This window comes from Canis aureus, chromosome 25 (assembly GCF_053574225.1).
Source record: "Canis aureus isolate CA01 chromosome 25, VMU_Caureus_v.1.0, whole genome shotgun sequence".
NCBI classification, from domain to species: Eukaryota; Metazoa; Chordata; class Mammalia; order Carnivora; family Canidae; genus Canis; species Canis aureus.
In genome coordinates, this window is record NC_135635.1 from 27,130,677 (window position 1) to 27,154,563 (window position 23,887).

At 36.9% G+C, this 23,887-nt stretch overlaps 1 protein-coding gene across 8 annotated transcripts in view; it reads left to right on the forward strand.

Moving 5' to 3' along the window:
• SLCO1A2 (solute carrier organic anion transporter family member 1A2) overlaps nt 1–23,887 on the forward strand; it is a 124,840-nt gene that overhangs the window by 89,057 nt on the left and 11,896 nt on the right. For all 8 annotated transcript variants that reach the window (XM_077870837.1, XM_077870832.1, XM_077870838.1 and 5 more), the window contains 5 exons: nt 203–424; nt 3,626–3,790; nt 4,763–4,958; nt 11,756–11,921; nt 12,887–13,059. In XM_077870837.1, the coding sequence (XP_077726963.1) occupies nt 203–424; nt 3,626–3,790; nt 4,763–4,958; nt 11,756–11,921; nt 12,887–13,059 (922 nt within the window). The remainder of the gene's footprint in view (nt 1–202; nt 425–3,625; nt 3,791–4,762; nt 4,959–11,755; nt 11,922–12,886; nt 13,060–23,887) is intronic.

The following is a 23,887-nucleotide window of genomic DNA, read 5'->3' on the forward strand; positions in this document are numbered from 1 at the left end:
ACAAGATAGGACAGATAACCAAAATAATTTATTGGTAGGCGATATTGTAATATCACATATTGTCAGGCAAATTTTATGAATGTCTAAATTGTATATAAATTTTGTACTTGGATAAAACCTGAGAACTGTAATATTAATAATTTTCTATAGTTAATGCAGGAAATAGTGGCAAGCTAATAAAAATGTGTATATTTCTTTACAGATGATCTGACCATAACTCCCACTGATACTCGTTGGGTTGGTGCATGGTGGTTTGGCTTTTTGATTTGTGCAGGAGTGAATGTGCTCACTGCCATTCCTTTTTTCTTTTTGCCCAAAACGCTTCCAAAGGAAGGACTAAAGAATAATGCAGACATCATTAAAAATGACAAAGAAGAGAAACAAAGAGAAGCGGTCAAGAAGGAAAAGGATGGAATCACTAAAGGCAAATATAAAAATTCTAAATGCTATATAATTTGCCTTTTGTTTTTTACAGATATGTCTATATTTTAGTTAACACTATATCGTGCTAGGGTGCATTAAGACAGTCAGTAGTCAATAATGTCAGTAGTCCGTAGTGCCTAGCCTGAGTCTTCCTGTGCTACCATTGAAATAAGTGATACAATAGCCAAACTGTGGAAGGAGCCTCTGTGTCTATCGAAAGATGAATGGATAAAGAAGATGTGGTTTATGTATACAATGGAATATTCCTCAGCCATTAGAAACGAGAAATACCCACCATTTGCTTAGATGTGGATGGAACTGGAGGGTATTATGCTGAGTGAAATAAGTCAATCAGAAAAAGACAAACATTATATGGTCTCATTCATTTGGGGAATATAAAAATTAGTGAAAGGGAATAAAGGGAAAGGAGAGAAAATGAGTGAAAATATCAGTGAGGGTGACAAAACATGAGAGACACCCAAATCTGGGAAACAAGGGGTAGCGGAAGGGGAGGTGGGCGGGGGATTGAGGTGACTGGGTGATGGGCACCGAGGGGGCCACTTGACGGGATGAGCACTGGGCGTTAGGCTATATGTTGGCAAATTGAAATCCAATAAAAAATTTAAAAAAATAAACCCAAACATAAAGAAAATAAATAAATAAATAGATAAATAAATAAATAAATAAATATTTAATGCAATGCCTATCAAAAAAAAAGAAAATAAGTGATATAATTTGGAAGCCAAATTATCTGTGATCAATGTGTATATAAAGTTTTATGTCAATTCAGACACTAAATAAATAAATTCCCCTTTGCCTTAAAAAAAATCTGTTTTATAGAGAACATAAATCTAATTTTAAAAAACCCAAACCGAGAACAAAAGGAGGAAAAATATACACTATTTCAAATAAATGTATAGTTCTGAAACAAACAAAAAAATGTTAGCTTAACTGTGAGCTTCCTGGAAGTTAAGGCAGAAAAAGAAAACATGATAGGTCACATAAATCTCTATATTTGATAGAGAGAAGAATAATAATTCTTTTTTAAAGAATAATAATTCTTTTTTAAGAATAATAATTCTTAAAGAGAAAATGTTCTCCAAGTAACACATTGTTAAAAAAGGAAAAAAGAAAAATTCATCATATGATGTATAATGCAGGCAATATTGAATCACACAGTAGTTTCCCAGCAAGTGCAAATGAATATTTTCTAGAACAAGGCTGTTTTTTTTTTTCTTTTGGATACACCTTCAGTAAAAGCTAAAAGAATAATTTACAGAAAGTGTTTATGTACTAAGCTAAGATAGTCTATTTAATTTTCAAGAACACTGATTCTCAAACTTGGCCATATATTGGAGTTACCTGGGAAATTTAAAAAATTACCAATGCCCAGAAACTCTGGAGTATTCGCAGGAGGTCTGATTTAATTAATATGGGTATGGCCTGGTCTTTGGAATTCTTAAAGAGTATTCATTTACTAGGTGAAGAGGGTTTCAGTCTCCTTATCTGTAAAATGAGGAAATAATAGTAGTAATTATTACAGAGTTGTTATGTGAGGATAAAAGGAGTTCCGGCACATATTAACTATTAGTACTGCTATTGGTATTGCTGTTATTATTGTTGATATTGATACTTCTACCATTGTTCATAAATTATAATACCAGTTTGCACAGAATTTTTATAGTGGTTGAAGTGGATGTGTACACATTCACTTAAACTACTATTAAATATAATAATTCTCAGATCATTAGAAGCTAATTCAGAACCTTTAAAATTCTCAGTAGTTGTGATTATAGTAACAATTCTTTTTGAAAGGTTGATATGGACTTATAGAAGATTTTAACATATAATATTGTTTGTGATCTGCAAGATCAATTTTCAAGACTAGGAAAGAGCAGAGCTTAGTATGAGACATACAAAAAAGAGATTTGAATTACTGAGACTCATCTACTAGAACAGAGATGTCAACAAACATGGACAACCTGAAAAGATCCAAAGTGGTCTAAACAACTTTCTTCCTGCCATGTACTTTATTTGTAAATATGAATTCTATAGCTAAAATAGGTTTCTTTGCATTAAGCTATGCTTCTTTCTCTCTCAATTTGTTTATTTATGATTCTTTGGATTTTAGGCAGTTTATTGAGCAAAAAGTACAAATAAGTAAGGAAATCAAGACAAAAAATGTGAAGATAGGAAAAATGAAAAGTAATTATAAATGAGACTTTGACCCCAAAACGGCAGCAGGGTGACCTGGAACATTTGCAAGAGATGGGACACAAATTTGGCTCTGAGCTGTGTCAGTCCACATCAACAGAGGAAAGTTTGCATTATATAATTTACGTAGCCTTTAGTATGTACCAAAAAAATCAAGATCTCAGAGAGTAGAACCTGGGGTTTCATTGTGTATCTAGTGTGAACCATTGACAGGACCTAAACTATTGTTCTGAAGAAGTAAAAAATACCCAGTACTTGAGAAAGTTATATACCATGAATTCCCACATATATCTTCATTCATTTTATTTATTTTTTTAAGATTTTTTTTTAATTTATTTATGATAGTCACAGAGAGAGAGAGAGAGAGAGAAAGGCAGAGACACAGGCAGAGGGAGAAGCAGGCTCCATGCAGGCTCCATGCACCAGGAGCCCGACGTGGGACTCGATCCCGGGTCTCCAGGATCGCGCCCTGGGCCAAAGGCAGGCGCCAAACCGCTGCACCACCCAGGGATCCCTATATCTTCATTTTAAATGGTCAAGAATGATAATAACAATATTTGAGTGTGAACTTTATCAAGTAGATCTCCTTCTAAACTTTAAAAAACAGAACAAGCATCTTTCATTCTATTTGATCTCTAGAGAAGAGAGGATATTAATGGAAGGAAAAAGAGAAGGAACAAAAGGAACTGGTGTGAATACAGACAATATTTTGGTCATGTTATCATTTTTCCTTAAAACACAATAACAACTTAGTGATGGTAAGACTATTGTGCTCTGCTCCCTACCCAGTCAGCTGTATTCCTGGCTTGCAGAAGGTACAAAAACGGTATAACTAGCTTTCAAGAGGTAACACAGCAAAGCAAAGCAAAAACCAGTGTGTGTAGGATAAACAGAAAAAATATAATTTGCAGGGGAGGTTGATGTTTTAGAAAAAGTTGATCTTAAAATGCAAAGCCAAGCTAGTTTAACACACACTTTTTCATTTCAGATTTTTTACCGTTCATGAAAAGTCTTTTATGCAACCCAATTTACATGCTTTTCATACTAATAAGCATTGTACAGTTCAATGCATTTGTTAATATGTTCACCTTCATGCCTAAGTATTTGGAACAGCAATATGGAAAATCAGCTTCAGAGGCAATCTTTCTAATTGGTATGTTTATTCTTCTCTGTATCAGTAGTCCACTTTTTTTTTTTTAAACCATGAAATGATGAACAGTGTGATGATGGGTCTAGGAAGTTCTTAAATTGAAATATGTGGAGATGTTTCTGTCTCTGGTACATTTCCGCCTTCCATTCTCCAGGGAAATCAACAAAGGGTAGGGAAGGAAAGAGGCCAGGAGATCCTGGCTTTTTTTTCTCTTCTGCTCTCTCTCTCTACTCAAAATATTTGTGGAAATCTTGAGGAATGTAAAAATTAGAGATAATTTTCAGATAGGCAACCATTAATGTAAAAAGGGAAACAAGGATAGCTCATTAGTAGGAGTCTGAGTTTACTCATTTAACTCCAGTTTACGAATTCAAGGTCTCTCCTAAGTTCCTTGGGCCCCCTGGTGGTTTGAGGTGTCTTTGCAGCCCAAGCATTCTGATTTTCCTGTGAACACATTTACTACAGAGGTGCTCTTCCTCCTTGGGTTTCTACTGAGATCTTTTTACGGCTTTGAAAAGTGAATATCCCAGACTGTCTGCAACCACATCACTTAGAGTGCTTGTTGAAAGTTCAGATACCTGATACTCATTTCAGAATTCTTAATAACTAGAGTGGGTATAAACAACTGCAAAATTATATTAATCACAAACTACTGGTCAACTTTGACTTGTCACTCCTACCTGAACAATTAGAAAAAGATACAGATCACAAATCTCTGCATACAAGAAATATACGACCTACTACAACTAATTAAATGAAGGATAGTGATAACAGTCTTCAAAATATACTTGACATTGAGAGGCATTTAAAAATCTCTCTGTAGTAATATATAACTCAGCAGAGATAAAATTCACCTTTCTTCACTGTGCGTTAGACCTAAATGATTTCTTATGTAAGACATATTAAATAAAGTTAAGATCATATTTGTTCTTTTGCTAAATCACCTTGTAAACAACATTTCATTTATATCTCTAGGTATTTATAACTTACCTCCAATATGCATTGGATATATAGCTGGTGGTTTAATTATGAAGAAGTTCAAGATTACTGTCAAACAAGCTGCCCACATAGGATGCTGGTTATCTTTAATTGAATATCTTCTCCATTTTTTGTGTTTTCTCATGATCTGTGATAATACTTCAGTTGCTGGCATAACCACCACTTATAAAGGGTATGTTGTTTCCTAATGAATGTCATACATTTAGAACAGTTAATAACATATCTTATTCAAAGGTTACCCATGACCAGATCATTTGCTAATTGGAATTAATAACAACAATCCATGGTCTTTCTTTATCTTTCCTCCATCTGTCAGTTATAAGCCTATCCCTACCAGCTCTAGGCTTATTAAAGAGATTCGGAACATATCATAGGGTTAGTGAGTTTATGACTGCACGTGTGTGTGTGTGTGTGTGTGTGTGTGTGTGTGTGTTTGTCTTTGTAATATCCTAGTGGATATTAAAGTGGACATCAAAGAAACTACTGATTAGTTTTAGGTTGTATTGGGATATGTTATCCATATATTTTGGACTCTCATAAATGGGTGAAATTAATTAACTATATAGTCTCAATCATCTTTATATGTTTCCACAATGGGCCTAAGTCCAGCATAACTGAATCCTAACACATAATATGTTAATTCACATGTAAATTCATACATTTCATTTGTCTAGTTAGGTCTCTATCATTGAATAGTTTTAGATTTGTATTTGAGGGTTATCTGAATTTATAGAAAGATTATGCATAGGGATCCCTGGGTGGCACAGCGGTTTGGCGCCTGCCTTTGGCCCAGGGCGCGATCCTGGAGACCCGGGATCGAGTCCCACGTCGGGCTCCTGGTGCATGGAGCCTGCATGGAGCCTGCTTCTCCTTCTGCCTATGTCTCTGCCTCTCTCTCTCTCTCTGTGTGACTATCATAAATAAATAAAAATTAAAAAAAAAAGATTATGCATAGTAACATTTTCTCATGACTTGATAATACACATCCTAACAGATGTGAGGTGATATCTCATTGTGGCTTTGATTTTTATTTCTCTGATCGGTGAAATTGAGAAATTTTTAATTTACTTATTGGCCATTTGTATGTCTTCTTTGGAAAATTATCTATTTAGTTCCTCTGCCCATTTTAACACTTGATCTTAGCCAAAAGGCTGAGAAATTATCCTCTGCCCATTTAAAAATCAGATTGTTTTTTTGTTATTGAGTTTTATTCATTTTTTATTTATTTTGGATATTAATTCCTTATCATATATATGATTTGTAGATATTTGCTCCCATCCCATAGGACACCCCATAGGGTGTCTTTTCATTTTGTTCATGGTTTCCATTGCTGTCCAGAAGCTTTTTAGTTCATGTAGTTCCATTTGTTTATGTTTGCTTTTGTTATTTGTGATTTTTGGTGTCCAATTCAAAAATTCCTTGCCAAGACTAATGTCAAGGAACTCACCCACTATATTTTCTTCTAGGAATTTTGTGGTTTCAGGTCTTTTTTTTTTTTAAGATTTATTTATTTATTTATGATAGACATAGAGAGGCAGAGACACAGGCAGACGGAGAAGCAGGCTCCACACCGGGAACCTGATGTGGGACTCAATCTCACGACTACAGAATTGCGCCTTGGACCAAAGGCAGGCGCTAAACCGCTGAGCCACCCAGGGATCCTGTGGTTTCAGGTCTTAAATTTAAGTCTTTAATCCATCTGACTTTATTTTTTGTGTAAGATGTAAGATAGGAGTCTAGTTTCATTCTTTTGCATGTGGCTGTCCAATTTCCCAATACCATTTATGAAAAGAGTATCCTTTCCCCACAGTAAATTCTTAGCTGGCTTATTGTAAATTAATTCACCATACATGCATGGTTTATCTGGGTTCTCTATTCTCTTCCATAATCTTGGTGACTCTTTTTTATGCTAATACTATACTGTTTTGATTACTATTGTTTTGTAAAATAGTTTGAAATCAGGAAGAGTGATACCTCCTGCTTTGCTCTTAAGATTGCTTTGCTATTTTTTTGTGGTTCCATGCACATTTTAGACTTGTTTTTCTACGTCTATGAAAAATGCCATTGGAATCTGTTTAGCAATTTCAATAAATCTGTAGATTGCCTTGGGTACCAAGGAAATTTTAGCAATATTAATTCTTCCAATCCTTGAGCATGCAATATCTTTCTATTTATTTGTGTCCTCTTCAATTTCTTTCACCAATATCTTACAGTTTTCAGTGTATATATTTGCACATCCTTGGCTAAATTTATTTATTTTTATTTTTTTGATGCAATTATCAGAAATTTCTCTTCTAATAGTTTGTTGTTAGTGTGTAGAAACAGAATTGATTTTTGTATACTGATTTTCTATCCTGCAACTTTACTGGATTATAATTCTAAACATTTTTTGTAGAGTCTTTAGGTTTTCTATACATATTTATGTCACCTAAAAATAGAGGTAATTTCACTTCTTCATTTCTGCTTCAAATGCCTTTTATTTTTTTGTCTTGCCTAATAGCTCTGGCTAGGACTTCTTGAATAAAAGTGGATAGAGTAGATATTCTTATGCTTTCCTGATCTTAGAGGAAAGTTTCTCAGCATTGAGAATGATGTTAGCTGTGGGCTTGTCATAAAGGTCCTTTTTATATGTTGTTACATTTCTTCTGTATCTAATTTGTTGAGAGTTTCTTTTTTATCATGAATAGATGTTGAATTTTGTCAAATGCCTTTTTGCATTGATTGAGATGATCATATGATTTTTATCCTTCAATTTGTTAATGGGATGTATCACATTGATTGGTTTGTATATATAGAAATGTCCTTGTGTCCCTGGAATAAATCCCACTTGATCTTGACATGTGATCTTTTTGAATTCATTTCACCAGTATTTCTTTTTTTGGAAGATTTTATTTATTTATTCACGAAAGACACAGAGAAAGAGGCAGAGACATAGGCAGAGGGAGAAGCAGGCTTTTAGCAGGGACCCCAGTGCGGGACTTGATCCCCAGACCGGGATCATGCCCTGAGCTGAAGGCAGGTGCTCGTTGGCTGAGCTACCCAAGCATCCCATTTGCCAGTATTTCGTTGATGATTTTTGTGTCTATATCCATCAGGGATTTGTCCTGTGGTTTTCTTTTCTTGTAGTTTTCTCATCCGACTTTGGTCAGATTATACTGATGTATAATTCTGGCCTCACAAATGAGTTTGGGGATGTTTCCCCCTTCAATTTTTTGGAAGACTTTAGAAGGATTAGTGATAATTCTTCTTTAAATGTTTGATAGAATTTACTAAGGAAACCATCTGATGCTGGGCTGTTCTTAGTTGGGACATTTGTAATTTTGATGCTCTCCTTACCAGTAATTGATCTGTTCAGATTTTCTATTTCTTCATGTTTTTAGAAATTTATCCATTTTTCTAAGTTGTCCAATTTATTGGTGTATAATTTATAGTTTTGTCTTATGATCCTTCACATTTATGTGGTGTTGGTTGTAATATTTTCTCTTTAAATTATAATTTTATTTATTTAGGTTGTCTCTCTTTTTGTTTTTCTATTCCTTGATGTGTAAAGTTAGGTTTTTACTTGAGATTTTTTTTTTCTTAATGTATGTGTTCATTGCTATAAACTTTCTTCCTAGAAATTCTTTTGCTGTATCTTATAAATTTTGATATGTTGTGGTTACATTTTTGTTTGTGTCAAAATATTTTTTTATTCCCTTTTGATCCTTTTGATTTCTTCTATGATCCAGTGGTCATTTAGGAGTGTGTTGTTTAAATTCCATATATTTGTGAACTTTCCAAATTTCCTCCTGTTAATTGATTTCTATTTTCATATCACTGTGGTCAGAAAAAATACTTAATGTAATTCCTATCTTCTTGAATTTCTTGAGAATGGTTTTGTGGCTTAACACATGATATATCCTAGAAATGTTTTCTGTACTTTTAAAAAGAATATATATTCTGCTGCTATTGGATGGAATATGTTGCATTTGTATATGTCTTTTAGGTTGGTCTACAGTCTCGTTCAAGTCTGCTATTTCCTTATTAATTCTCTGTCTAGATTATCTATCCATTGTTGATAGTGGAGTATTAAAGTCTTTATTATTGTATTGCTGTTTATTTCTCCTTTTAGTTATTTGTTTTATATATTTAGGTACTTCAATTTTGGGTGCATAAATATTTACAACTGTTGTATCTTCTTGATGAATGCATTTCCTTTGTGATTTGACAACTTTCTCTGGTGTATACTTTGACAAATTTAGCACAATATTTCGTATACTACTATAGCTCTTTCCTTTGTTTGAGGCTTACATTAAAATATATTTATAGCATCCTATTTTATGTTACCATCTTGACTTTGATAGCATATGGAAATTATTTTGTACTTCTCCTCCCCTGTATCTTAGGTTAATGTTAAAATTTACATTTGTTTACACTGTGTATCCAATATGTTACTGTAATTATGGTTATTTATAATACATTTGTTTTTCAGCTTTAAACTAGAGCTTTATACATTCACATGTTTTTGTGATGTTAATTACCATCCTTTTATTTCAGCTTCAAGAATTTCCTCTAGCATTTTTTGTAATTCAGGTTTAGTAATGATGTACTTCCTCAGTTTTTGTTTGTTTGGGGAAATCTTTGTTTCTTTCATTTCTAAAGGACAGCTTTACCAGGTATAGTATTCTTGATTGAGAGGGGTTTTTTTTTTTCTTCCTATATGTTGAATATATTATCCCACTCTCTCCTGACCTGCAAAGTTTTTGTTGAGAAATCTGCTTATAGTCTTATGCAAATACCCTTAAAGTGACAAATCATTTTTGTCTTGTTGATTTCAAAATTTTCTCTTCATCTTTTACTTTTGTCAGTTTAATTATTATGTGTTTTGGTATACTTTCTTTTTGGATTCAACCTATTTGGGATTCTTGGCTGTGTTGCACATTCAAATGGGACTACTGGGTGGGCTTTCTGATTGGGAAGGGCTTCTGGCTGTGCTCCACAGTCAGAAGGGACCACTAGTAGGTTGTAGACTATATTCCCTGTCAGGATGATGCCACTGGTCAGGGATATAGGTTGGGCTCACAACTGTTCCTGATCAGCTAAGGTCTCATGCTGTGCTCTATGATCAGGAAGGGTGACAAGCTGTGCCTTGAAGTTAGGTGGGGCCACAGGGCGAGCTTCACAAGGGAGTTACTGGGCTTTACTGTTGAACAAGGTTTCCAACCACGCTCTCTGGAGGAGAGAGGCCTCTAATATCCCAGAGCTAGGTGGTGCTAGAAACTGCATTCTCTGCTTGAGCAGGATCACGGTCCAAATTCTCTCATCAGGTAAGGCTGCAACCTCTGCTCCATGATTGGGCATAGTCACTGACTAGGTTCCCTGCCTAAATAAGGCTTCAGGCTGTATTCAGCAATTGGGTAGGGCCAAAGGCTGGGCTCTGTGCCTGGGTGATGCTGTAGTCTGGGCTCTGAGGCTGCCCAGGGTTATTGTTCAGCCTCCTTGGTTAGGTGGGGCCAGAGGTTATGCTTAGGGCAGGGCTATTAGCTTGACTCCCAGGTGGAGCAGGGCTGTAGGATGGACTCTATGGCTGCCTACATTCTCTGGCCAGGCTTTCCAAATCAGTGAGACTGGAGGCTATACTCACTAGTTAGGCAGGGCTGTGAATTTTCTTCCTTTCTCAGATAAGGGAGTTGAACAAGCTCCAATGCCAGTATGCCCTGTTGACTGGGAACCCAAGTCAAGTAGAATTGCCAACTGAGATTCTTGGTCAATAGGAGCCACCATTCAGCTCTGTAGAATGAGCAGAACTACAGGCTGGGTCTGTACTTGCACAAGGTTGCAAGTGAGAAAACAGTCCGCCAAAATCTGAGTGCTGGTTGCTGTAATCCCTGTCTTCCTTCTTCTTCTTTATCTAATTCCTAATAAGGGAGGCCTACAGATTCTCTCAGTGATGCTCATGAGGTGATACCTGAATGGGCCTTCTGGGAAATATCCCACAATGCTGAGGGAACTTAATGTCTACCTTGGGCTCTCTTTTCCCTTTGGAGAAACAGTAGGACCAGGGGGGACTTCTCTGTGTGCCATTGTGTTGACCTGGGGGAGGGGCAATTTGATTACAGTGTAACAGCTCCTCTTACTCTTCCAATGTGATCCTTCTAGGTCTCCATGGTCCAGAGGGATGCTTTAGCCTCACCCCAGTGCTGGGATTTTAACAATGGTATCTTGTCTGGATAGCTGTTACTTGGTCTTCTTGGGAGGGAGACTGGTCAACAACAACTTATGCTGCCATTTTTTAAAAAATATTTTACTTATTTATTAATGAAAGACACAAAGACAGAGGCAGAGACAGGCAGAGGGAGAAGCAAGCTCCCTGGTGGAAGCCTAATGTAGGACTTGATCCCACTACGCCAGGATCACAACCTGAGCCAAAGGCAGATGCTCAATCACTGAGCCACCCACATGCCCATATGTTGCCAATTTTATGACTACTGGACATTATACTAGAAGAAGGTATTTTTTACTCAAGTAGTTAGATTTCTGAAGCTAAATATACTGTCTGCATTACAAATTGAACTTACATTTAAAAAAAAACAAATTGAACTTACAGATTTTGAACTTCAAGATTGCTTTCATAACACAAGATCTCTCATTACTAACTACCATATGGATCAACCACAGGGATTAGGTCATCTTCATTTTTGTGTTCTAATAATACCTAGAAAAACCTCTTCTATATGGTAGGCACTCAGTTAATGCCTGTTTATTGGCTACTTGCTTATCTGAAGTAAATCGAAAAGTTGCTATGTGGTCACCAAAGCACGTGTTTTTTATGCCAGAGCTACAGTTCTGAGGCCAGACATTGAAGGTGGGAAGATTTCTGCTTCTATTTTGGGGGTCAGAAGAAATATAATTTTGGATTAAGATGAAAAAATAATAAGGAAATGTTCTAATAGTCTTTCAATATCCATGCGTTATTTTAAAACATTTCAGAATACAACAAGATTTATATGTGGAAAATACCATCCTTGCGGACTGTAACAAGGATTGCAACTGTCCAATTAAAATGTGGGACCCTGTGTGTGGAAACAATGGTGTGTCATATATGTCAGCTTGTCTTGCTGGTTGTGAGACATCCGTTGGAACAGGAATAAACATGGTAACACATTCTGTCGGTCTCTTTTACAAAACATGGTTTTATGCATTGCATTGGAACTTTCCAACATGAAGTGGGTCCACATTTCATAAAAGTAAAATTAAAGTTTTTCTGTATGTTCATTTGATTTACCTTTTATTTCATAAATCTTACTTTAAACCTGCACAGTGTCTGACCACTGTTCTTATCCTTTAATTAATTATTTTTATTTGAGTATACTGGACACTGATCTTTAATTCCATAGCAGTTGACATTATTATATAACTCATTTTAAAAATATTCTGGACTGAAATATTTTTATCATTGAGATGGAGTTGGTTGTTTTGATCTCAGCTACACAGCTAATTGCTTTGCCATTTTTTTCTCTTTTTTCCCCTTTTCTAAATATATATATATATGCATGTGCTTTCTGTGTTTTTCACATTCTGACAGCTTTTTAAGAGGATAGAATTAGGCTGCTTTTTTCTCCTGAAAATTTTACAATATTTAAAAATTTGTTGGTAATAAAGTAAAATATAACTTTTGATTCTTATGAAAACCTGAAAAAAAGAAAACCTGGAAATATGAGTTTTTAAAGGATTGACTCTACTACAGTTTTGAAATAAACTATACTTTTTGAAACAAAGCTTTATTCATAAAGCTAAATATTTCAGCTGAATATTTGAAAACAAATTTTGTTTCTCATACTTCATGTTGTAGCAGAACAGTATGCGTCTTTAACAGACATGACTTTAGGATAGCTGAGTGATTGCAAATGTACTCCATATGTTAGAAAGAAATACCATTTTTCTAAAACCACACTTCCATGTTTTGTTTTAAGCTATAATCATGAGAAGCACCATAATAGAGATGAGAATAAAGGGAATAAATAGTCTCCATCTTGATCCAGTTAGCTATGTAGAAAATATTTGTGATGTGTGTTCAAAATTTTACTTTCTTAAATAGGATAATATATTATTTTTTGATAGGTGTTCCAAAATTGTAGCTGCATTCAAACCTCAGGAAATTCATCTGCAGTTCTTGGGCTGTGTGACAAAGGATATGACTGTTCCATGATGCTCCAGTACTTTTTAATCTTGTCAGCAATTGGCAGTTTCATTTATTCTTTATCTGCGATCCCTGGATATATGGTTCTTCTAAGGTACAAAAATTTTCTTTATTTGGATTCCTTCTTGGTCCTTTACTAAGGTATCTTTTTCTAAAAAAGCCACTTGAAGCCTATATTATCTAAGAATTCAGTGCTCTTTTATATCATGTATTAAGAATTTTATATTAGATATTGTTGAATTTTATAAAATTTTGATGTTTAGGGATATGAAATTCATCTTTTAGCATTTCCCTCTTTATCTTTCCTGCCTTATTTTTTGCAGCTAAATTATGTGAACCTCTCATTGTTGACACAAGAAGAAACATTAAATTTTAGTGTAACCCATATGAAATGGTCATTTTGATAGATAAAGAGTGGTTACTTAGCAGTCATTTCATACAGTTCAAGCTACAGGACAGCAGAGTGTAAAGCTGTCAGAAACCTTGGTGTCGGGATCCCTGGGTGGCGCAGCGGTTTGGCGCCTGCCTTTGGCCCAGGGCGTGATCCTGGAGACCCGGGATCGAATCCCACATCGGGCTCCCGGTGCATGGAGCCTGCTTCTCCCTCTGCCTGTGTCTCTGCCTCTCTCTCTCTCTGTAACTATAATAAATAAATAAAAATTAAAAAAAAAAAAAAAGAAACCTTGGTGTCACCACTTACTATCTACAGGGCATAAACAGGTCACTTGATTTTTCTTAGCTTCATTTTTTAAAAAACAAATAGGCATAATAATAAATACTCAACTTTTTTTACAAGGCTATCATGAGATACAAATGATGAAGGACTTTCTAAAACTAGGAAACTGCAGAGCTAGGATTCAGACTTGGTGTAGTACACATGTGTGCATTCAGTTCCAGCGTTTTGCATGCCTAGAAAACAATCATAAACATTCCTACTAAGCAAAATGTGCATTTTTATCTCTTCTTCATATTTTACTGGAACTTTGAAGCAGAGTTAAGATAATTGCAATTCTCAGTCCATAGCACATTATCCTTATAGGCTAGGATAAGTTTTCATTCTTGTTTTATTTTTGCTTTTTTCATTCTATTTTTCACTCCCTCTTATCATAGTCACCCACATTAAAATGATAAATATGGATTATCCTCTGTGAAATGCTAATATTTTTTGTGAGTTTGTGTTTTTATATTCACACAAGGAGGTATTGTGCTATATTTATATATGCTTTGGTTCATAAGGTATAGGCATAGATAAACTCACCAAGTACTACTAGTACTTATGAGTTATCTCACACCTTCACTACATGGGAGTTCCTACCTCCTTACAGCCTCACTAACACTTGGAATTATCTTACTTTCTGATGTTGACTACTCCAACACGTGTAAAATGGTAGCTCACTGATGTTTTAATATGCGATTTCCTAATTCAGTATATTTAAGTATCTCTTCAAACTTTTAATAGCTATTTAGGCTTCTGATTCAAGATGTTTATTGACTTTCTTTGCCCATTTTGTATTATATTTCTTATATTTTTCTTGGTGATTTTGCTGATTGCTGTCTAAATTATAAATATTAAGTTTTTAAATATTTCATTTATTTATTTGAGATAGACCAAAAGAGCATGAGCAGGTGGTAGCGGTAGAGGGAGAGGAAGAAGCAGACTCCCCACTGAGTGAGGAGCCAGATGTGGGGCTTGATCCCAAGACCCTGAGATCATGACCTGAGTAAAGGCAGACACCAAACTAGCGAAGCCACCCAGTCACCACTAAATTATAAATATTAATGTAATATTTGTTTACATGATACAATTATCTCCTCCTCTCTCATCTTTTTAAAATTTCTCCAAAGCATCTTTTATGAACTTAAATCTTAAATTTTATTGTACTGAAATCTAATAATTTTCTTACTTTAGGGTTTATGTATTGGAGAGTCACATTTTAAAAGTGTTTTTATGCTCCTAATTTATAAAAATATTCCCCTAAATTTTATCCTAATAGCTTTACAGCTTCACCTTTTACATATGGTTCTTTAAACCATCTCAAGTCTATCTTTATGTATGATGCAAGGGAGATAGTTATTCAGTGTTATTTTTTTCCATATAATAAAGCAGTTTTTCCAGCATCAATATAAATAAGAGGTCCCTTCTCTGTTGATTTGTGGTGCTACCTTTACCATATCTCCAGTTTTTAATATTACATGAGTCAATTTTCACTTTTATGCTTATTTTACAGTTTTGTTTGTTTTCATACAGTACCATATTGATTGTCTTACTTTGACATGGTATATGTTAATATCTCATATGATAAACTCTTCTTTACCCACCCACCCCAACACCTTTGCTCTTTCTTTATTCTTTTCTTCACAAATTGATTTAGCTACTGATGTATGGATCCTTATGCTCACATAGGAATTTTGATGGAGTTTGTGTGGATTCCATAGATTATTTGGAGAAAATCTGGCATCAAATATTTGTGAAAATCAAATCTTTCCATTTATTTAACTTTTCTTCTATAGATAATATGCACATGTATATACAAATGTATACATACATATGAAATTATGTCATTTATAATAATAAATATATTCATATCCACATATATCAGTCCACACAGAGATATGGATATATTTTTATGGATACATACAGGTATGTAAATATTTGTGATTGTAAGTGGTACTATTTTATATTTTCTAGTTGATTATTGTTGATTTAGAGGAATGTTGTTAATTTTTTAAAGTTTATAATCCAGCAACTTTTCTTATTCTAGTAGTTGTTTATTTTGTTAGGCTTTTTATATATAAATATGTGCAAATATGGAGAGTTTTATCTCTTCACTTCTAAGCCTTACACATCTTAGACTTTTGAAATTTTCTTATAGCATCAACGTAGACCAAAACTCTATTAAACAATAGTGGTGATAGTGAGTATTCTTGTACTTTTCTTTTTTTTTTTTTTTTTTAATTTTTTTTTTTTTGTACTTTTCTAATCTTAATGGAAGCCATACAACTTTTTCCATTATGAGACTTGCTATAGATTTTCAGTATATAGTTTTCATCTAGTTTCTAAGTCTTTACTAATGAAATATGTATTAAACTTTATTAAATGTATTTTTCTGCATCTATGATTTTGTAACTTTTCTGCGTAGTGTTTTTAGTGTAGTAAAATTAAGTGGTAGCTTTTTATGTTGAACTGTTTGCATGGATGAGAAAAACCATAGTTATGGTATATTTTTAAAAGATTTTATTAGAGAGGAGCAAGATGGCGGAAGAGCAGGGTCCCCAAATCACCTGTCTCCACCAAACTACCTAGAAAACCTTCAAATTATCCTGAAAATCTATGAATTCGGCCTGAGATTTAAAGAGAGACCAGCTGGAATGCAACAGTGAGAAGAGTTCGCGCTTCTATCAAGGTAGGAAGACGGGGGAAAAGAAATAAAGGAACAAAGGCCTCCAAGGGGGAGGGGCCCCGCGAGGAGCCGGGCTGAGGCCGGGGCGAGTGACCCCAGGACAGGGGAGCCCCGTCCCGGAGAAGCAGGAGCTGCACCAATCTTCCCGGACGGAAAGGGGCTCGCGGGGAGTTGGAGCAGGACCCCAGGAGAGAAGGGATGCCCTCGGGTTCCCGGGGACAGTAACAGAGCAACTGCGCGCCCAGGAGAGTGCGCCGAGCTCCCTAAGGGCTGCAGCGCGCACGGCGGGACCCGGAGCAGCTCGGGGGGCTCGGGCGGCGGCTCCGCGGAGGGGGCTGCGGGGCCCCGGAAGCAGCTCGGCCGGGCTCGGGCAGAGGAAGAGGCTCCGTGCAGAGGGGCCTGCGCGGTTCCAGGAGCAGCTCGGAGGGGCTCGGGCGGCGGCTCCGCGGAGGGGGCTGCGCGGCCCGGGAGCGCGAATCCACCAGCGCAGGCTCCGGAGCACAGGGCGCCGGGACACAGCCCAGGATCCCGCCTCCCCCGGGACAGGCAGAGGCCGGGAGGGCCCAGGACAGCGAGGACGCTCCTGCCCCAGCTAAGCAGATCAGCGGCCCCGCCCCGGAGCCTCCAGGCCCTGCAGACGGAGTTCCTGCCGGAGCTGAATCCAGGTTCCCAGAGCTGCCCCGCCACTGGGGCTGTTCCTCCTGCGGCCTCACGGGGTAAACAACCCCCACTGAGCCCTGCACCAGGAGGGGCACAGCAGCTCCCCCAACTGCTAACACCTGAAAACCAGCACAACAGGCCCCTCCCCCAGAACACCAGCTAGACAGACAACTTCCAGGAGAAGCCAAGGGACTTAAAGAACACAGAATCAGAAGATACTCCCCGGTGGTTCTTTTTTTGTTTGTTTTTGTTTTTGTTGTTGTTTTGTTTTGCTTTTTGATTTGTTTCCTTCCCCCACCCCCTTTTTTTCTCCTTTCTTTTTCTTTCTCTTTTTCTTCTTTTTTATTTTTCGTTTTTTTTTTCTTTTTCTTCCCTTTTTTTTCTCTCTTTTCTTTCCTTCTTTCTCTCCTCTCTTTTTCCCTTTTTCCCAATACAACTTGCTTTTGGCCACTCTGCACTGAGCAAAATGACTAGAAGGAAAACCTCACCTCAAAAGAAAGAATCAGAAACAGTCCTCTCTCCCACAGAGTTACAAAATCTGGATTACAATTCAATGTCAGAAAGCCAATTCAGAAGCACTATTATACAGCTACTGGTGGCTCTAGAAAAAAGTATAAAGGACTCAAGAGACTTCATGACTGCAGAATTTAGAGCTAATCAGGCAGAAGTTAAAAATCAATTGAATGAGATGCAATCCAAACTAGAAGTCCTAACGACGAGGGTTAACGAGGTGGAAGAAAGAGTGAGTGACATAGAAGACAAGTTGATAGCAAAGAGGGAAACTGAGGAAAAAAGAGACAAACAATTAAAAGACCATGAAGATAGATTAAGGGAAATAAACGACAGCCTGAGAAAGAAAAACCTACGTTTAATTGGGGTTCCCGAGGGCGCCGAAAGGGACAGAGGGCCAGAATATGTATTTGAACAAATTCTAGCTGAAAACTTTCCTAATCTGGGAAGGGAAACAGGCATTCAGATCCAGGAAATAGATCCCCCCCCTAAAATCAATAAAAACCGTTCAACACCTCGACATTTAATAGTGAAGCTTGCAAATTCCAAAGATAAAGAGAAGATCTTTAAAGCAGCAAGAGACAAGAAATCCCTGACTTTTATGGGGAGGAGTATTAGGGTAACAGCAGACCTCTCCACAGAGACCTGGCAGGCCAGAAAGGGCTGGCAGGATATATTCAGGGTCCTAAATGAGAAGAACATGCAACCAAGAATACTTTATCCAGCAAGGCTCTCATTCAAAATGGAAGGAGAGATAAAGAGCTTCCAAGACAGGCAGCAACTAAAAGAATATGTGACCTCCAAACCAGCTCTGCAAGAAATTTTAAGGGGGACTCTTAAAATTCCCCTTTAAGAAGAAGTTCAGTGGAACAGTCCACAAAAACAAGGACTGAATAGATATCATGATGACACTAAACTCATATCTCTCAATAGTAACTCTGAATGTGAACGGGCTTAATGACCCCATCAAAAGGCGCAGGGTTTCAGACTGGATAAAAAAGCAGGACCCATCTATTTGCTGTCTACAAGAGACTCATTTTAGACAGAAGGACACCTACAGCCTGAAAATAAAAGGTTGGAGAACCATTTACCATTTGAATGGTCCTCAAAAGAAAGCAGGGGTAGCCATCCTTATATCAGATAAACTAAAATTTACCCCAAAGACTGTAGTGAGAGATGAAGAGGGACACTATCTCATACTTAAAGGATCTATTCAACAAGAGGACTTAACAATCCTCAATATATATGCCCCGAATGTGGGAGCTGCCAAATATATAAATCAATTATTAACCAAAGTGAAGAAATACTTAGATAATAATACACTTATACTTGGTGACTTCAATCTAGCTCTTTCTATACTCGATAGGTCTTCTAAGCACAACATCTCCAAAGAAACGAGAGCTTTAAATGATACACTGGACCAGATGGATTTCACAGATATCTACAGAACTTTACATCCAAACTGAACTGAATACACATTCTTCTCAAGCGCACATGGAACTTTCTCCAGAATAGACCACATATTGGGTCACAAATCGGGTCTGAACCGATACCAAAAGATTGGGATCGTCCCCTGCATATTCTCAGACCATAATGCCTTGAAATTAGAACTAAATCACAACAAGAAGTTTGGAAGGACCTCAAACACGTGGAGGTTAAGGACCATCCTGCTAAAAGATAAAAGGGTCAACCAGGAAATTAAGGAAGAATTAAAAAGATTCATGGAAACTAATGAGAATAAAGATACAACAACCATTCAAAATCTTTGGGATGCAGCAAAAGCAGTCCTAAGGGGGAAATATATCGCAATACAAGCATCCATTCAAAAACTGGAAAGAACTCAAATACAAAAGCTAACTATACACATAAAGGAGCTAGAGAAAAAACAGCAAATAGATCCTACACCCAAGAGAAGAAGGGAGTTAATGAAGATTCGAGCAGAACTCAACGAAATCGAGACCAGAAGAACTGTGGAACAGATCGACAGAACCAGAAGTTGGTTCTTTGAAAGAATTAATAAGATAGATAAACCATTAGCCAGCCTTATTAAAAAGAAGAGAGAGAAGACTCAAATTAATAAAATCATGAATGAGAAAGGAGAGATCACTACCAACACCAAGGAAATACAAACGATTTTAAAAACATATTATGAACAGCTATACGCCAATAAATTAGGCAATCTAGAAGAAATGGACGCATTCCTCGAAAGCCACAAACTACCAAAACTGGAACAGGAAGAAATAGAAAACCTGAACAGGCCAATAACCAGGGAGGAAATTGAAGCAGTCATCAAAAACCTCCCAAGACACAAGAGTCCAGGGCCAGATGGCTTCCCAGGGGAATTTTATCAAACGTTTAAAGAAGAAATCATACCTATTCTCCTAAAGCTGTTTGGAAAGATAGAAAGAGATGGAGTACTTCCAAATTCGTTCTATGAAGCCAGCATCACCTTAATTCGAAAGCCAGACAAAGACCCCACCAAAAAGGAGAATTACAGACCAATATCCCTGATGAACATGGATGCAAAAATTCTCAACAAGATACTGGCCAATAGGATCCAACAGTACATTAAGAAAATTATTCACCATGACCAAGTAGGATTTATCCCTGGGACACAAGGCTGGTTCAACACCCGTAAAACAATCAATGTGATTCATCATATCAGCAAGAGAAAAACCAAGAACCATATGATCCTCTCATTGGATGCAGAGAAAGCATTTGACAAAATACAGCATCCATTCCTGATCAAAATTCTTCAGAGTGTAGGGATAGAGGGAACATTCCTCGACATCTTAAAAGCCATCTATGAAAAGCCCACAGCAAATATCATTCTCAATGGGGAAGCACTGGGAGCCTTTCCCCTAAGATCAGGAACAAGACAGGGATGTCCACTCTCACCACTGCTGTTCAACATAGTACTGGAAGTCCTAGCCTCAGCAGTCAGACAACAAAAAGACATTAAAGGCATTCAAATTGGCAAAGAAGAAGTCAAACTCTCCCTCTTCGCCGATGACATGATACTCTACATAGAAAACCCAAAAGTCTCCACCCCAAGATTGCTAGAACTCATACAGCAATTCGGTAGCGTGGCAGGATACAAAATCAATGCCCAGAAGTCAGTGGCATTTCTATACACTAACAATGAGACTGAAGAAAGAGAAATTAAGGAGTCAATCCCATTTACAATTGCACCCAAAAGCATAAGATACCTAGGAATAAACCTCACCAAAGATGTAAAGGATCTATACCCTCAAAACTATAGAACACTTCTGAAAGAAATTGAGGAAGACACAAAGAGATGGAAAAATATTCCATGCTCATGGATTGGCAGAATTAATATTGTGAAAATGTCAATGTTACCCAGGGCAATATACACGTTTAATGCAATCCCTATCAAAATACCATGGACTTTCTTCAGAGAGTTAGAACAAATTATTTTAAGATTTGTGTGGAATCAGAAAAGACCCCGAATAGCCAGGGGAATTTTAAAAAAGAAAACCATAGCTGGGGGCATCACAATGCCAGATTTCAGGTTGTACTACAAAGCTGTGGTCATCAAGACAGTGTGGTACTGGCACAAAAACAGACACATAGATCAGTGGAACAGAATAGAGAATCCAGAAGTGGACCCTGAACTTTATGGGCAACTAATATTCGATAAAGGAGGAAAGACTATCCATTGGAAGAAAGACAGTCTCTTCAATAAATGGTGCTGGGAAAATTGGACATCCACATGCAGAAGAATGAAACTAGACCACTCTCTTTCACCATACACCAAGATAAACTCAAAATGGATGAAAGATCTAAATGTGAGACAAGATTCCATCAAAATCCTAGAGAAGAACACAGGCAACACCCTTTTTGAACTCGGCCATAGTAACTTCTTGCAAGATACATCCACGAAGGCAAAAGAAACAAAAGCAAAAATGAACTATTGGGACTTCATCAAGATAAGAAGCTTTTGCACAGCAAAGGATACAGTCAACAAAACTCAAAGACAACCTACAGAATGGGAGAAGATATTTGCAAATGACATATCAGATAAAGGGCTAGTTTCCAAGATCTATAAAGAACTTATTAAACTCAACACCAAAGAAACAAACAATCCAATCATGAAATGGGCAAAAGACATGAACAGAAATCTCACAGAGGAAGACATAGACATGGCCAACATGCATATGAGAAAATGCTCTGCATCACTTGCCATCAGGGAAATACAAATCAAAACTACAATGAGATACCACCTCACACCAGTGAGAATGGGGAAAATTAACAAGGCAGGAAACGGGATCCCTGGGTGGCGCAGCGGTTTGGCGCCTGCCTTTGGCCCGGGGCGCGATCCTGGAGACCCGGGATCGAATCCCACGTCGGGCTCCCGGTGCATGGAGCCTGCTTCTCCCTCTGCCTGTGTCTCTGCCTCTCTCTCTCTCTCTGTGACTATCATAAATAAATAAAAATTAAAAAAAAAAAAAAAAAAAAAAAAAAAAAACAAGGCAGGAAACAACAAATGTTGGAGAGGATGCGGAGAAAAGGGAACCCTCTTACACTGTTGGTGGGAATGTGAACTGGTGCAGCCACTCTGGAAAACTGTGTGGAGGTTCCTCAAACAGTTAAAAATAGACCTGCCCTACGACCCAGCAATTGCACTGTTGGGGATTTACCCCAAAGATACAAATGCAATGAAACGCCGGGACACCTGCACCCCGATGTTTCTAGCAGCAATGGCCACAATAGCCAAACTGCGGAAGGAGCCTCGGTGTCCAACGAAAGATGAATGGATAAAGAAGATGTGGTTTATGTATACAATGGAATATTACTCAGCTATTAGAAATGACAAATACCCACCATTTGCTTCAACGTGGATGGAACTGGAGGGTATTATGCTGAGTGAAGTAAGTCAGTCGGAGAAGGACAAACATTATATGTTCTCATTCATTTGGGGAATATAAATAATAGTGAAAGGGAATATAAGGGAATGGAGAAGAAATGTGTGGGAAATATCAGAAAGGGAGACAGAACGTAAAGACTGCTAACTCTGGGAAACGAACTAGGGGTGGTAGAAGGGGAGGAGGGCGGGGGGTGGGAGTGAATGGGTGACGGGCACTGGGTGTTATTCTGTATGTTAGTAAATTGAACACCAATAAAAAATAAATTAAAAAAAAATAAAAAAAAATAAAAGATTTTATTTATTTATTTGAAGAGGGGAGGGGCAGGGAGAGAGGGAGAGAGATAATCTCAAGCAGACTCCCTGCTGAGCCTGGAGCCTGATGAGGGGCCCAATCTCACAATCCTGAGACCCTGACCCAAGCTAAAATCAGAAGAAGGATGCTTAACCTACTGAGCTACCTTGGTGCCCCAGTTACAGTATGTTTCATATATGATTTGGTTTGTTTAAATAATACTTTATTTAAATTGTTATATCTATGTTGATAAGCAATAAAGACCTATTTTTTATTCTTTTTTTTTATTTGGAATCATTTGAGGCCCCCAAAAATGAATTGATAAGTTTTCTATATTTTAATTTCTGAAACTATTTATATTAAATATCTGGCTGTTAAAAGTTATATAAATGCACCTATAAAAGTGTTTACATGTTGGGCTCATTAGGACAGTGATATTTCATTATGATTTCCATTTATTCAGTGTTAGTGCCTATTCACACTTTCAATTTCTACTTATACCTGTTGTATGCTTGTTAGTACATAGATATTTATAATATTATTTTATCATTCTGATACTCTGATGTATCTGAAAGGTTTTCCCTGTTTTATTAGGTGTTTTGCTTATTTCCTCTTTTTTATTTTTTATTGATCATTGTTGCAGAGGCTTTTCTATTTTTCTTCTTTTGAAGAATCAGGTTTTAGGGAAGCCTGGGTGGCTCAATGGTTGAGCATCTGCCTTTGGCTCAAGCTGTGATCCTCGAGTCCCAGGATCGAGTTCCACACTGGGTTTCCTGCATGAAGCCTACTTCTCCTCTGCCTATGTCTCTGCCTCTCTCTCTTTCTGTGTCTCTCATGAATAAATAAATAAAATATTTTAAAAATAATCAGGTTTTAGTTTTGTTAATCTTTATTTCATGTATTTCTGCTCTTCTTAATTTTTTTTTTGCTTTTAGACTTGCTCTGTAGTTCTTTATCCAATGATTTGAGTTTAATACTTAGATCACTATTTTCATTCTGTACTGTATAAGGCTATACATTTCGTTTCAAGTATTACTTTAGCTATGCCTCAACTAGCATTTTCTGTGAGGTTTATTTCTAACTATTTTGTGGTTTCTTTTATTATTTGCCCCGCTAGACCAAAGTTTATTTATTAATGTGTTATATAATATATATCACATCTATAAGAACT